Below are 13,709 nucleotides of genomic sequence, written 5' to 3'. Positions count from 1 at the left end.
TCATTCTTCACTGTACACATCACCTCCCAGTACTCCTGTCTACTTTCTTTGAATCCCCGACTATCCTGCTCTTTCTCTGCTAACTTCTTCCTAAGTGATCCTGTATGTCCTCAGTCCAAAACCAAGTCTCCTTGTCCCCTTTCCTCTGTCCAAAGGTCACATCAAACACCTTCTTTGCAGTTTCCCTCATCACTACAGCCATTCTTATCCAGCCATCTAGCAATTCTTCCCCACCACCCAGAGCCTGTATCAGCTACTACACAACATCTCCTTATCACCTGTTCCCTTCAGCTCCATGTCCAATGAAGTATGCTCCAATATCCAATATCAGCCAGCTCTCTCCCTTTACTGCTCATAGACGATACATCAAGTCCCTACTCTCACTACACTTTCCTGCTCTCTCACTGCTTTCTAACATGCCTTCCCCCTCTCCTCTTCCTTTGTCGTTTGCCAACAGTAGCAAAGTTTTCATTGGCACAAGCACGACATTTAGGATAACTTACTTTGTGTCACTCTTCTTCTCTTTACTTTCTGTCATAAAGTGTAACCAAGGTGAATCCTGATATTAAACAATTAGAGGAATGATATCTTATTAACAGAGAAAGGTGTTAAAACAAATGTTTTTTCAGCTAATGTGAAAAAACTGAGGGACTGCTTTAAAGCCCAAAAAAAGATGAAGGATTATTTTCATAATTATAAGAATCAAGCTGTTCTAGAAAAGTCCCAGAATAAAAGCATGTATTTCCTGTGGTGTCAGAAATATAATACTTTGATGGTGTTGCATGATGATGGCTCAAGTATGAGCACAGCATCATTTGTTCTAGTCGAAAATGCCAACATATGTTTAGTTTTTAAAAGTTTAAGATTATAACGCTTAAGAACTGAAGTCACAGCTACATCAGGATCACCACAAAACACCTAAAAGACAGACAAAATTACAAAACAACACCTCTCCACTCAGATGCTCCGTTTTGTAAGAGCAATACAGAAAACCAATGAAATTAATATTTTAACAAATTTCTTGCTGTAATAAAAAAAAAATCTGATAAAAGTTTTAAAACCTGAAAAAAAGATGACAGTATGAGCCTTTCACTTCCTTCCGGTGAGTGCTTCACAGCTCCACCTGTTTTCCAGGAGGTCTGTCTTTGGTGATACTGGCTGATGAGCAAAGCACAATCTGATATCTCCATGTGGGTGTTGTTCCCGCATAATCAAACTTAATCTTGGTCCACATTCCACATTGCAAGTGACCACTCACATTTCTGTGATGTCATACTTTTGTGATGTGGACACACCGTTACACCACACACTAAACCCTAACCCAAAGAGCTTAGCCCTAACTATAGCGCTATAACCCTAACCACGATCACATCCCAACCCCCAGCCCCAATCCTAACAGCCTTTTATTTTCAATGTTTTCCTGAGTGCACATTGGCTGTTTTTGTTTTTTTACACCTCACAAAACGATGACATCATAACAATATGCTCACTTGCAATGCTGAACTTGGACCGACATTAATTATGATAATTCAAGAATAACTCTAATAAGAGAATAAAACTAAAGCATCTCTATTTCATACCAGCTGGCATCTGGTATGAATACCCAACCCCCTTTTTGGGGTTTGTATTCTGTTAGTTTACTTATGATGACATATCTGTTATTTAAGCACATATCTTGTGTGGACTCAGTGTTCTAATTTTAGGCATGTTAAAAATCAAAATGTGCTTCTTTTTGTTTTTTCCAATAATCTTCCATAAAGACAGTTTATAGCTGTGCAAATGGTTCTTTTGTGTTTTTAACAAATGCGTGAAAGAGTGTGTGTCCCTCTGCGCTCACTGCACATGAAATTCCAGGCTCTTCAAGGAAATTCAAGGCCTTGTTTGATGGAGTCTGGTTCAATCATCTTTTTTATTTACTTCCAATTAAACGTTATAATTCCAAATTCAGCAGATGTGTTTTTCCTTTTGGGGATTTTCATGTGTTTAGAGTGCTGTATAGGAGATTATAGTGTGCATGCATACTCTGCCATTATCATACCTTATATATGACTCTGAGTTTAAGTTGAAGTTTGGACTTGTAGCAGCTGCAGGGTCTTTTCTAAAATCTCTTCCAGGATCTCTACACCTCTTTTTTTTTCTCTTTCTGAGTGGGGGATAACCGAGGCGGGGGCTTCTGCCTCAGATATCGCTGCTTTGTCATTTAGGAGCAACATGACATTATGCTGCAACGAGGCAAGTTTGGGGTTTCAAAAAAAGTGGGGCTTTATAGTGACTGTAATTGGAGCAGGAGCCACATTCCTGAGTTGGAGAGCGAATCTGAAATACTCCCCACCAACGGGGGATGATTAAAAGACACCACTGCCAGCTGACTTCTCCTTATAATTTAAGTCTATTTCTGGATTTGCTGATGGTTTATAAAAAAAAAAAAAAGAAGAAGAAGGGACAGCATGTTCCAGATGTGGGCCCTCCTTCTTCTCCTCCTCCTCCTCTGGCTTCAGCTTCCACCTCCAACATGCCTGACAGGGAGGTGGGTGGAGGTGAAGGTGGAGGTGGAGGGAGGGTTGTGAGGGAGCGCAGGAGAAATTTGGCGAGTGCCCTCGAAAAGAAAGAGCAGGAGAAGAGATGGTTCAGTTCTGAGGACGCAGCAGAGGAGCTGAAGACGGATCATCATGAGGATGGAGCTTTTATCCAGGATGAAGGCTGCTGGAGTCATTACGCTGACGATGATGATCAGCCTTCATCAGATTTATTCTTCTTCTGCTCAGGTTGGTACCGGTGTCTGACTTGGTCATGCTTTTTAAAAAAACAAGAAAAACATGAAATCATCTATATTTGGACCGAAGGTCTCATAAGACTAATTCAATATAATGTATGTATTCAATCAATTTTAATGTAATAAAAAAAAAATTACGACTGGTTTTCTTAAATAAAATACATAAGAATAGTTCTTATCATGTTTGCATTTTACTTTTATAGCTTTTAGGCTATAACACTTTAATGTTCCCAGTCTTGGAGATGATATTCCTGAAAAAAAAAAAAGTCATCCCCTAAAGCTAAAATAATGCATTAGAATTATGTTTAAAATATCAGCTGACCCCTCTCTAATTAGTAGGACACTGAAAAAATGATTTTTGATCCTCATAATTATGAAGGAACAATTTTGAGTAAAGTGCAAATGAAATATATGAAATCAAAAGTTCATATAAAGTTCAAATAAAAAATCATCAAGCAAAATGAAGTAAGTTTAATTTTTTTTTTTTACATTGTACTCATGTAATAAAATTACATGGTAGATTTACATGTAATCTAATTACTTAGGTCAGCATTTTGGGTCTAAATGTTTTTGAGTAAAAGTTGACATCAAAATGATTTTATATCCAAGTTTTATTTCTTAGAGAGTCAAAAAAGTTGGAACATGATCTGATCAAGAGACAGATCGTGATCTTTTTTAGATTAAAAATATATTTGAGATTATTTATTGAAACATAGTGCAGTACCACACACTATGATTATAGATATAACAAAGAAAAATCCATTTAGCTCTGTAAATTTGGCCATATGATGTTCATAATCATCTTCTCTTGCATGTCCTGAGAGCTTCAAGCATGGCTGATATTTTTAGATTCTTCTATGCTAAACACAAACATCAACTCGTTTTTCAAACTGAATTAAACATTTATGCAGACAATCATCGCTGATGATGAGAGCTCGGTCTCCAACTAAGACTGAGCAGTTTTCAAGAATCCAGTTTTCCAACCTGAAGGCAAAGAGCAGCAGGGACACACGTTTCTGAGCATCTGTAATATCCAGATGTTTCTGAGTCAGAACATTCAGCAGAAATGACCTGACCTGGAATTTCAGGCATCACAAACACATATCTTCAAACTGTAGCTTTGTGTGCTTCAAAAAATTAAGATCAAATTGAAGATTCATCTTTCTGACATGTTGGAGAAGGTCCAGCTAGAAGCAGAAAGTATAAGATGACACATTAGGAGTTCTGCTCAGAGCAAAGGTGCACAGGAGCATGACCTTCAATTTGATTCAGGTAAATTTAAATCAAGTGGAGCTCTTTGAACTTTTTAATCTTGTGTACTGTTAAATAATGTCCAAAAAACTAAAATTAAAAAAAAGAAAATCAACGACTATGACACACCCTTAGCCCTGGTCAAATCAATCAAAGTGCACGAACGAATTCTTGTTTTTATTGTCATTAGAGTTTGATTACTCACACCAACACCAAAGTCTGTTTAAATACATAGTAGCTGCAGCTCAGCACGCAGGGCTCAGGTTCATGCTCCTTAGTCTTCACTGCCTGTAAGAAACCAAAGGAACGCCTCCAAACACCGAAAACACAAACCACAGGTTCGCTGTGTGGCAGCAGCGCCGAGTTAAGCTGTGTTTCAACAGTGATTGTGAGGTGAGCGGCCGCTTCTGGTTCAGTTTTCACCCAGGCTTAAATGCAGCTCTGAAAAACCTCACCTCTGTGTGCAGACCTCACACCTGCAAACAGAATGTGATGGTCATCTTCTGCCTCTAGCCAAACAAATTATTACAACCTTGGAAAAACTTTGTTTTCATTATAATTTGGGCCTAAAGATAGAATTAATAGTAATTAATGAATATTTATTGTGATAGGAGGCATTTAGAAGTATACACCCACATCCACCGTGCACATTTGAGCTTGAGTCAGCTCATGGTTTTGGTGTTCTGGCCCCAGAATTTACTCGGCTTATTATAAAAGTGCCAAAAAGACAAAGATTAGATGGATTAGATGGATCTAACCCCTCCTCGTCCCGCCCCCACAGGAGTGTCCACCCACTCACGATCTGCTGAACTCGCTGCGGCAGGTGGAGAAGATGCTGGCAGTCCATGAGACGTCCTACCAGCAGGGCCTGCGCTCACTAAAGAAGAAGATTAGTGCCCTGCACAACAGCACCATGGCCGTCTTTAAAATAGGTAAAAAATAAATGGTAAAAGTGGGAGGAGTTTTTGGTGTAGTGTCCCTGTGGCAGTGGTTTGTGGCGCAGCTGCAGGGGAGGCTGACACACTGGAGCTCCGTCAGTTCCTGGTGTCTGTTCCAGATGACCACAGGGTTTGAGCTGGTGTATAACTTTTCTGAGGTCCAGCAGGTGGATTAAGATTATCTCAGACAGAAATGTTTTGCCTTCCAGCATCCTGCCCCAAACCGGATCCCCCCGCTCACGGCCGCAGACTGGGCAGGGTGTTTGGCATCGGACACGAGGTCCACTTCCTGTGCAAGTCCGGCTATGAGCTGATTGGTCCTCGGACCCGAGTGTGTCTGGAGTCTCTGAAGTGGAGCGGTCAGCAGCCCATGTGCAGACGTGAGTCTCCGGAGGTCAATCACAGTTCTGCTTCAAAGTTTTGTGCTTCTGTTTTTTTAAACCTGGTTTTTCTTTTCAGGCCTCAACAGCACCGCCAACTCCCTCCCCTCCTTCTCTCCCGCTTCTCCCTCCTCCTCCACCTCCTCTTCGTCATCATTTCCTGCTTCTGCTGCTCTGTCAGCATCCTCTTCAGCAACTTCACTTTCTCACCAATCACCCACGTCATCCTCTCCCTCCTCTTCAGTACGACCCTCTCACTGCACACACTTCCTGGGCTCCACCCGCTGCACCTGTGACGTGGGCTTCACCATATCAGGCCGTGACAACAACATCTGCACAGGTGATCAGTCCATACCAATAACCACCACATTAACGAAACGCTGATCATTCTCAGCAGTTAAAAAAATCGATTTTCAATATCTTCGCTTGAGAACCAAAATTGTTGGATGTAAATTTTCTTTCAATCAACCGACCGATTAATCGACTAGAATTTTGCTTGTGTCTGTTTCAGATATCGACGAGTGCCATCTGTTTCCCCTCGGTCAGCCTGGCCTGCTCTGCCTCCATCAGTGCGTGAACACACCCGGCAGCTTCCACTGCATCTGTCCGTCCGGGTACGACCTGACCAGAGACGGCCGCGGCTGCACAGGTCAGAGTTCAGAGGTCATCCTGTTCTATTTGGGGAATGTTTAAGATGTCTGCGCCCTTGTAGTTGTACCTCTCACCTTTGACCTTTTGCATTCAGACATTGACGAGTGTGAAAACCGGATGCACAACTGCACAGCAGACCAGCTGTGTGTGAACACCTACGGAGGTTTCCAGTGCGTGACGGTGGAGTGTCCTCGCATGAAAAACGCCACGTACATCAAAACATCGTCCATGTATGAGTACTTACCGCCCTTTTTCTCCTCAACCTTCCTCTGAGCTGTTCTCTTCTATCTTACCTTCTGTGTCCTGTTTGTGTCTCCATATCTCCACATAAACCTTTCGTTTGTACAATCTGAAAGTTTGCGAATCTCACTATTTACTTTAAAGTCAAACAGTCTGAGTTTCCAGTTTGCAGCTCACTTTTCACAGTTTCAGCACTACTTGGCAAGTAGTTTTTGATGGTGGACAAACAAACTGGCATCTTCCATGCAAACTACTGGTGACCATGGCAACCTGTGGTGCCTTAACAATAATAAAAAGGTTTTTGGTACAGCACCAAATACCTGTTTGCAACCAGTTTCACACTAGAAGCAACCACTCAGCAGTGGGTCGAGGGCTAGACACTTTTTCCTATCAACCGATGGTTGCCAAATGATTTCCAACCAGTCTCTAAGTCTGTGTGAGTGGGACTCACTAATATTAACTCGAATAAAGAAAGGTTAGAGTGTGATTTGAACCCAAAAACCAAAACAATCTGTCTGTGATTCAAATGAGCTAAGTGGTGTGATATTTGTCCCATTGGTCAAAAATCAGTCCACATGCTGTTTGAGGCAATCCAGAGAGTTGCAAAACATCTGGAAACTCTCCAAGTTCTATGGACTTTGTCTATTAGTCCAACAACTGTGGATGAAAACAAAACTGACAGTCTGAATTTGAAACTAGCGAACAAGCAGTCAAAAGAATGACTGCCCTGAACTACACTCAATTTAAATCACACATCGAGAGTGCAATTAAACAGCACCCAGAAACACGAAGACACAATCAAAACCATAAACCTGTCACCTCAGAAGAAAAAGAATCAGACATAAAGTCAATGACAGGGACAGCGATAAAGAAATATTTGACAAACAATGACCTCAACCTCACAGTTAACCACTTCCCTCCTCCACCCATCTCTTAGCTCTGGCAGAATCTGGGCTGAGAGTCAGGCTGAGGTTTGGCCTCAGATGAACTGCTGAGTTTTCAGGCTCCAGTTAGCTGATCGGTCAAGAACCTTGAAACGTGTTTACAGCACTGGACGTGTTTACCACAGCAGATTGTTCAAGTACTTCAAATCTTTTCCACACCTGGAATCACGGAGATGCCAAATTGCAAAAATTCCCCCAGTCAAACCCAAGAAACTGCAAGACAAATACAGTCAATACAGTAATTGCATGAAAAGCAAATAATGTATTTATCACACATCAAAGCACTGGGTTGATAGTGAGGAGAATCATATTTATGAGGATTGACCTGATCACTTCTTTGTGGGGAAAACCACCAAAAGAAAAAATAAACTATTGGGAGAACTTACTGTAAAAGTTGCCCATCATTCATCTTCGATTTGAAAGAGGATGTCAAAGGCATGTAATCTGAGCGAGCCTTTTGTTGGACACACTAGCTAAAGAGGGACTTGGATAAAGATGATTTAGCAAGCCACAAATTCAAGACAAACGTTTGCAGAAAACAGCTGTTGTATCATCTGTTTCCTGTATTTTGGTCACAAAAAACATGAAGATTGCAGGCACACAGGCTCTCCAGGGTGTTTGGCTTAGTTCAAGGGTTGTGCAAAATGTTTTCTGAGAAGATTTGCAGTGGAAACGTTACTCTGAAGTATTTTAACTATAAAATTTTAACACATCAATTAAAAACTAAGAATCATTTTGCATAAGACTAGAACAAATGGCAGCAGAGGAAGGATGAAAGACTGTATGTAGTGAAATTCCTCACATTAGGGCCATCACAAAAGAATTTCTAACTTTGATACAAAACCTTTAAAAAATATCAACCCTTGATACCATTTTACAAATGCGTCAAATATTAACATTAACAAAAGCCTCTTGAGGTAGAATCTTGTTTAAAATAATTTTTTAAGATTTGCATGATTCACAGTTCAAAATAAACCTTTCATTCATTCATGCTCTGTCTGAAATGAGCTGTTTTAACTCACCCCAACCCCCAACCGGCCGCAGAAGATGGCCCCGCCCCTTCCTGAGCCTATTCCTGTCGGAGGTTTCTTCCTGTTAAAAGGGAGTTTTTCCTTCCTACTGTCACCAAAGCGCTTGCTCATAGGGTCATATGATTGTTGGTGTTTTCTCTGTATGTATTATTGTAGGGTCTTTACCTTTACAATATAAAGCGCATTAAGGCAATTGTTTTTGTGATTTGGCGCTCTATAAAAATATAATTGAAAAATTGAACTCCTAGTAAAAGTTTTGAACCGCATGTGGGTTCCATAACTGAGATGACCATATGAAGGATAACTCTCTCTGACCACTTAGAGAAAAAATATACATATAAGCTGTGAGTTTAGTGGCAGTCCATGTTTCAGACCATCTGAGCTTTTGGCTCACAGAGGTTACTTGTACATATACTGAGTTATTATCACTCAACTTTTGTTATGTTTAATATGAACGTTCACTACTGGGACAGAAGATATATGACAGAAAACACTAACTTTGTCAAACATTTCAGCCATGTATGTCTAAAAAACACCGTCCCAAACCTAACTCTGAATCTGGGAGAGTGCAGAGTACGCCTGCACTCTCTCCAGCATATAACAAACAAAATCATGTGTTCACTTTCAGTGTTTATGTCAATTTCTGAGAAAAGCAGGTCCTTACCCATGAGTACAAGAGCAGGGTATCATTTCAGGAGACTAGGATCATTTCAGGATTTTAACAGATTACTCTGGGGATGACTAAACAATCATGGCGTCTCTGGAGAACCATAAACAATCAGACTGGATTCTACTGTAGAGGAGACAGGAAGTCGATGAAGATGAAGAATACAAGAATGCGTTCCAACCCGCAACCACACTTTGTTGGAGATGTAGAAGAAGTTTTTGACCCAAGACTGACCTCAGATGGGTTTTTTTTGCTAACTATGACTCACAAGCTAACCATGAAGTGTAGCTTTACGTGGTAGGAGGCATTAGCATGCTGAAGCTAATCAGATTAAACTGGATTAAAAATATATACGTCACAGAGTGATGAATATAAAAGCATTTTACAGGACGTGAAAAGAGTTATTCAAAACCAATGGGTGCCCTCAAAAGAGTCATCACAAAGACAGAACGATCGCTTGAAAAGTTTAATTAATGTTCTCTAACTAATAATCTGCACTTCTCTCAAATTACAACTAAATCACCTTTTTCAGATCATGTCAAGCATCCAAACAGGTTTCTTCTCTCTCGCTCTCTCGTTCTAATCATCATGTTTTGTCTGGTTTGCTGTATCAGCTAACTTATCTTTTTTTTTTTTCTTCGAACTTTATTTGAAATTATAAAGCGAACAGTCAGTCATTCCAGTTCAGTTTGTACAGTAGACATACAGGGCAAATAACAGTAACAATATACAGTACAATGAAATAAGAAGGATAAATAAATAAAGGGAAAAAAAAAGTTGAAAGTTGTATCTGTGACAGCTAATTCGTTAAACATTTCTGAATGAATTTCAATCTATGATAAACCTTTTTTATTGGAAGTCAATTTAAGAGAGTTTAAGTAATATTCAATTTCAATCGAAAACAAATTAAATAATGAGTTTTGAAATTTGTATCAGCTAACTTATCCCTTCAGTGATGCTCCACTAACATGCCTCACAGCTGGAGTTCATTTTGCAAAATCTGAATGCCAAAAAGTCCAGTGCTTAAAAAAAATAAAATAAATAAAAGTAGCACTAACACATAACACTTTTTTATTAGAGTTTAGCATCAAATTCTTCTGTGAGCTCGATCTAGTCAGTTAAGAAACGCTGGTTGTGTCAGTTGCTTTGGTGTAAAAAGTTAACGACAGGTGCAGTAGAGGGGCAACCATGAGAAAACTCGAAAACAGGAATGGTTTAGCTCACAGAGGTTTCACAGATAATCCGACTCCTTCAGGAAGGCACATCAGGACATTCCTGGGTTTTCATGCATTTTAAAGACCCATTTTTACTCCTTGGCTTTTAATTCTGTATGAGTCTGTCATTATTTTATTCTTATTATTTTCCTTTCCTTTTAAATGTTACCTGATTTTTCTATTGTACAGTACTTTTAAAAACAACAACTGTTGACCAAAGTGCTATATAAATAAAACTGATTTGATTTTGATCTTTAAATTTTTTAAGCAGTGCATGTGAATGTATGAGGCCACATTCAGGCTTGGGAACGGTGGACTCTTTATGATTGCAATAACCCTCAAGTGTGAGGTGACATCACAGGGTCCATGTAGTGCTTTAAAAGTAGACGCTATTCTGAAAGCTGTCTGGACAGGTCCAAAAAGATGGTCTTAAGGAGAAGTGAGCCCGTTTTAGAAAATCTTTTAGATCACATGTTAGTTAGTTGTCCTTCTGTAATTGAGTATGTTGAAATCTTTTTCTTCCATTTATCCAATTCAGTGCTGCTGAGGGCAGCTGAAGCCCTGAGGCCTCGGTCTGCTGTTTTTTGTACTTGTTCATCTTAGATTAGGACAGAAAGCAGGCCGGTTGTTCCATAACAATGACTAAAACCCGTGAATAACTAAAAACCAATAATGTTTACCCTCTTTGTGTTCCTTCAGGCGGTGTGAGAGGAACCCGTGCATGCTGGGAGACAAGCCATGCACTCAGGCACCAAACTCCATCTCCTTCCACTTCCTCTCTGTAGTGTCCAACATGTCCGCCCCGCGCATCCTCTTCCGGGTGTCTGCCGCTCGCGTGCTGGGCGACACGCTGCGATTCGGCCTCGCCGGCGGTCGCGGCCGGGGCCACTTTAGTGTGCAGCGCTCGGGCAGACAGACGGGCACCCTCCTCCTGGTGACGCCCATCAAGGGGCCGGCCACGCTAGAAGCCGAGGTGGAGATGAGCGAGCTGGAGCACAACAACCTGCTGGGCCGCTACCTCACCAAGGTCACCCTGTTCGTGTCTCCGTACGAGTTTTAGAAAGGAAGTGATGACGGTTACCCGGGGGTTGTAGAAGGAGATAAGCTGAACTCTGACTGTACTGATGAAGACGTTTCAGGGCAGGATGAAGAGTGGACGTGGAACCACTGAGTGTTTTTGACCTCTTTGTAGGTGACTAACTGTAATTTTCTAGTTCTTTTCAAAAATATGAATTTTGTATATAGAGCATAACATAGCCAGATTCAGGAAGACCTAATATTTAGTAATTAGGATTTTGAAGTGGGCCTGCTCTGCCTTACATCATTTTCTTGACATATATATGTGTAATATGTTGTTTTTGAACACAACCAGATAAGTTTCAGATAATGAGGTCAGCACATGTAGAAGTAAACCTTGTGAGACAAAAGCTCAGGCTTCACAAAGTTGTTTTTTTCTACTGTTGGAATGATGTCACCGAGAGTAGATATTCCTAATATGGTCATCTTAAGTCCCTCCCACACACTTTTGTTTTTGGGAAGGACAGCCAATCAGAGATAGTTGCCTTAATAAGAAACATGAACTGACAGGAATAAATTAAAGTTGTTGTTTGTTTGTTTTTATAAAGACCTTTACTCTGTTGGGTCCCACCTAGCATCACATTCTTCAATTTGACATATATTTTAAATTATTTTGTATTGAAAAACAATCTTTTTTTAAAAAAAACATTCTAACTAATCTAATGTTTGTTACATGTTCGTTTTTAAGAGTCTGTTCTCTACCAAAGTCACTTCTGTAGAAAGCTAACACCAACTTGGACTTAGATTGCTAGGATGCTACGCTACACTGGCACTACTTAGTGCACCATTCTAAGTATGGATGTTAGAGTACAACCTGTACATTCTCCTTATTGGTTTAGTTCATATTAAAAGGTTTAATACTGCTTTTTACACACATGTTTATACAAAACCTTCCTTCAGTCATATAGAGCTACTCTACGGATGCCATCATTAAAATATGGAGCTGGAAATGAGGAAATTCAGTGACCCTGGAGGCAAAACAAAAGTCAGCGAACTGGAGCACAAATTCAGCCAAACCAGTTAATTAAAGGTTGCGCAAATTATATGTTTGAGAAAGTCCTTCCATCACCTCTGAAAAACTACAGGTCAAAGTTCATGTCACTTTCAATTTTTAAACACATCTATAGAGAATGCAGGGATGTGTCGCCCACATTTGTTTTTTATGTTTACAACTGTGGTTATTGTTTTCCAGTCCATTCACTGGAACAATAAAAACCATAAACAACGCATCCATTCAACCATCCATCATCTTACTTCCACTGATTCACGTCAGGAGCCTAACCCAGCTAGTTGAGCTAAATGAACATGAAAGGAAGCACAAAGGTTTCTGTAACATGTTCAAACAACTGAAGCTGATATCATCACTTATTCAAAAGTTCTGTTTTCTCAAACTCTGTAAGAAAAATGAGGCATTTTGTGTTTTAATATTTTCTTGTGCTGAGGATGTTGTGGATCTCATGAAAACAGTGACTCTGTTTCCTAACTTTAACCACACGATAGCAACCTTGACTTCAGCGATGACAAACTAAACCTCAACCTTCACTCGTGTGCAGAAATCAAACTACTTCTGGGAACCAGCTGTGTGCAGGAGATAAGAAACTTTTATCCGCCATTTGAACAAGTTAAATGAATTCCAGGAACAAGTTCATTATCTTGTTCTCAGGAGGTATTGGTGTGATTTTGTTTTTAATTATTGCCCAGGGTAATTGTATTGTGAAAAGAAGTTATTCTCTTGTGGGAAATGAGAACACCTGGAACGAGATATTGTCTTTTGGGAACGAGTTAGTTAAATGTTCCCTTCATAAAACATTTTTGAAGCTCTGTAAGACCATAAAAATGTATCCAGCATAATGAAAAGACATCATTTAACCCCGAACACAGCTCAGCACGTCTAACCGTCTGTAAATTGTCTAAGCAATTGTTTTATTGGATTTTCCAATTATTCAAAGACTGAGAAGCATTTAACCCTGTAACGTATTTGACATGAGTTTTTGAGAGCTCTACATCATCAGTGTGACAATTTTTGTTCCTAAATAAATTGCCCCCAAAACGCTGAATGGAATAAAGTAAAACAATTTATATGGAAATTATTTCATGATTCATCAGGCTTTGCATGGTTAAGGATTCTGGAAAAACCTGCGGTGATTTACCTGATGATAACGTCATCAGAGGTGCTGATACACCGTGGCTGTGCACGACTCAGCATTTTTACTCTCTGTATTAAAACTTCAAGGTCTTTGCTGATACTCTGTTTGCAAACTTTGTATTATGATTTTCCCCAAACTACAGAATAAACACATTTACCTCGACATCGTGTCAGAGTTAAAAGCTGTAAATAATGGAAGGTGTGTTTTTTGTCTTGAAATGTTAAAATCATAAACTGTAGTTTGTCTTTTGTGCAGTCTATGACTTCCATGTGTTTCGGTCTGCAGGGCTGAAGAATTTAACACGGCTCTGTGAGACGGCCCGAAGCCTCCACGGGTCAGACAGAACACATAAAAACAGGCAGCACAAACGCAGACATGTATGTTTACCCTGCATGC

General features: G+C 40.0%; 1 protein-coding gene across 1 annotated transcript; it reads left to right on the top strand.

Annotated features, from left to right (window-relative positions):
* Window positions 1-2,602: 2,602 nt before the first annotated feature.
* On the top strand, window positions 2,603-13,475 carry LOC146384444 (fibulin-7-like). The gene is made up of 7 exons (XM_084936394.1): window positions 2,603-2,765; window positions 4,806-4,956; window positions 5,172-5,342; window positions 5,422-5,682; window positions 5,854-5,991; window positions 6,088-6,223; window positions 10,789-13,475. The coding sequence occupies exons 1-7, from the start codon at window positions 2,670-2,672 to the stop codon at window positions 11,147-11,149; spliced, it is 1,314 nt and encodes a 437-aa protein (XP_084792520.1). The 5' UTR covers window positions 2,603-2,669; the 3' UTR covers window positions 11,150-13,475.
* The last annotated feature ends 234 nt before the right edge of the window (window positions 13,476-13,709 follow it).

This window comes from Perissodus microlepis, chromosome 7 (assembly GCF_051167445.1).
Source record: "Perissodus microlepis isolate ML-2025 ecotype Zambia chromosome 7, ASM5116744v1, whole genome shotgun sequence".
NCBI classification, from domain to species: Eukaryota; Metazoa; Chordata; class Actinopteri; order Cichliformes; family Cichlidae; genus Perissodus; species Perissodus microlepis.
Note: the sequence above shows the minus strand (reverse complement) of the source record. Positions and strands in the feature narration are given on the sequence as shown.

Bases quoted from the DNA above. Each gene is read 5' to 3' on its own strand.
- LOC146384444 (XM_084936394.1), top strand. From the start codon at position 2,670: ATGAGGATGGAGCTTTTATCCAGGATGAAGGCTGCTGGAGTCATTACG. The intron at 2,766-4,805 runs GTTGGTACCGGT...CCGCCCCCACAG, and splicing joins TTTATTCTTCTTCTGCTCAG to GAGTGTCCACCCACTCACGA. The intron at 5,992-6,087 runs GTCAGAGTTCAG...TTTTGCATTCAG, and splicing joins AGACGGCCGCGGCTGCACAG to ACATTGACGAGTGTGAAAAC.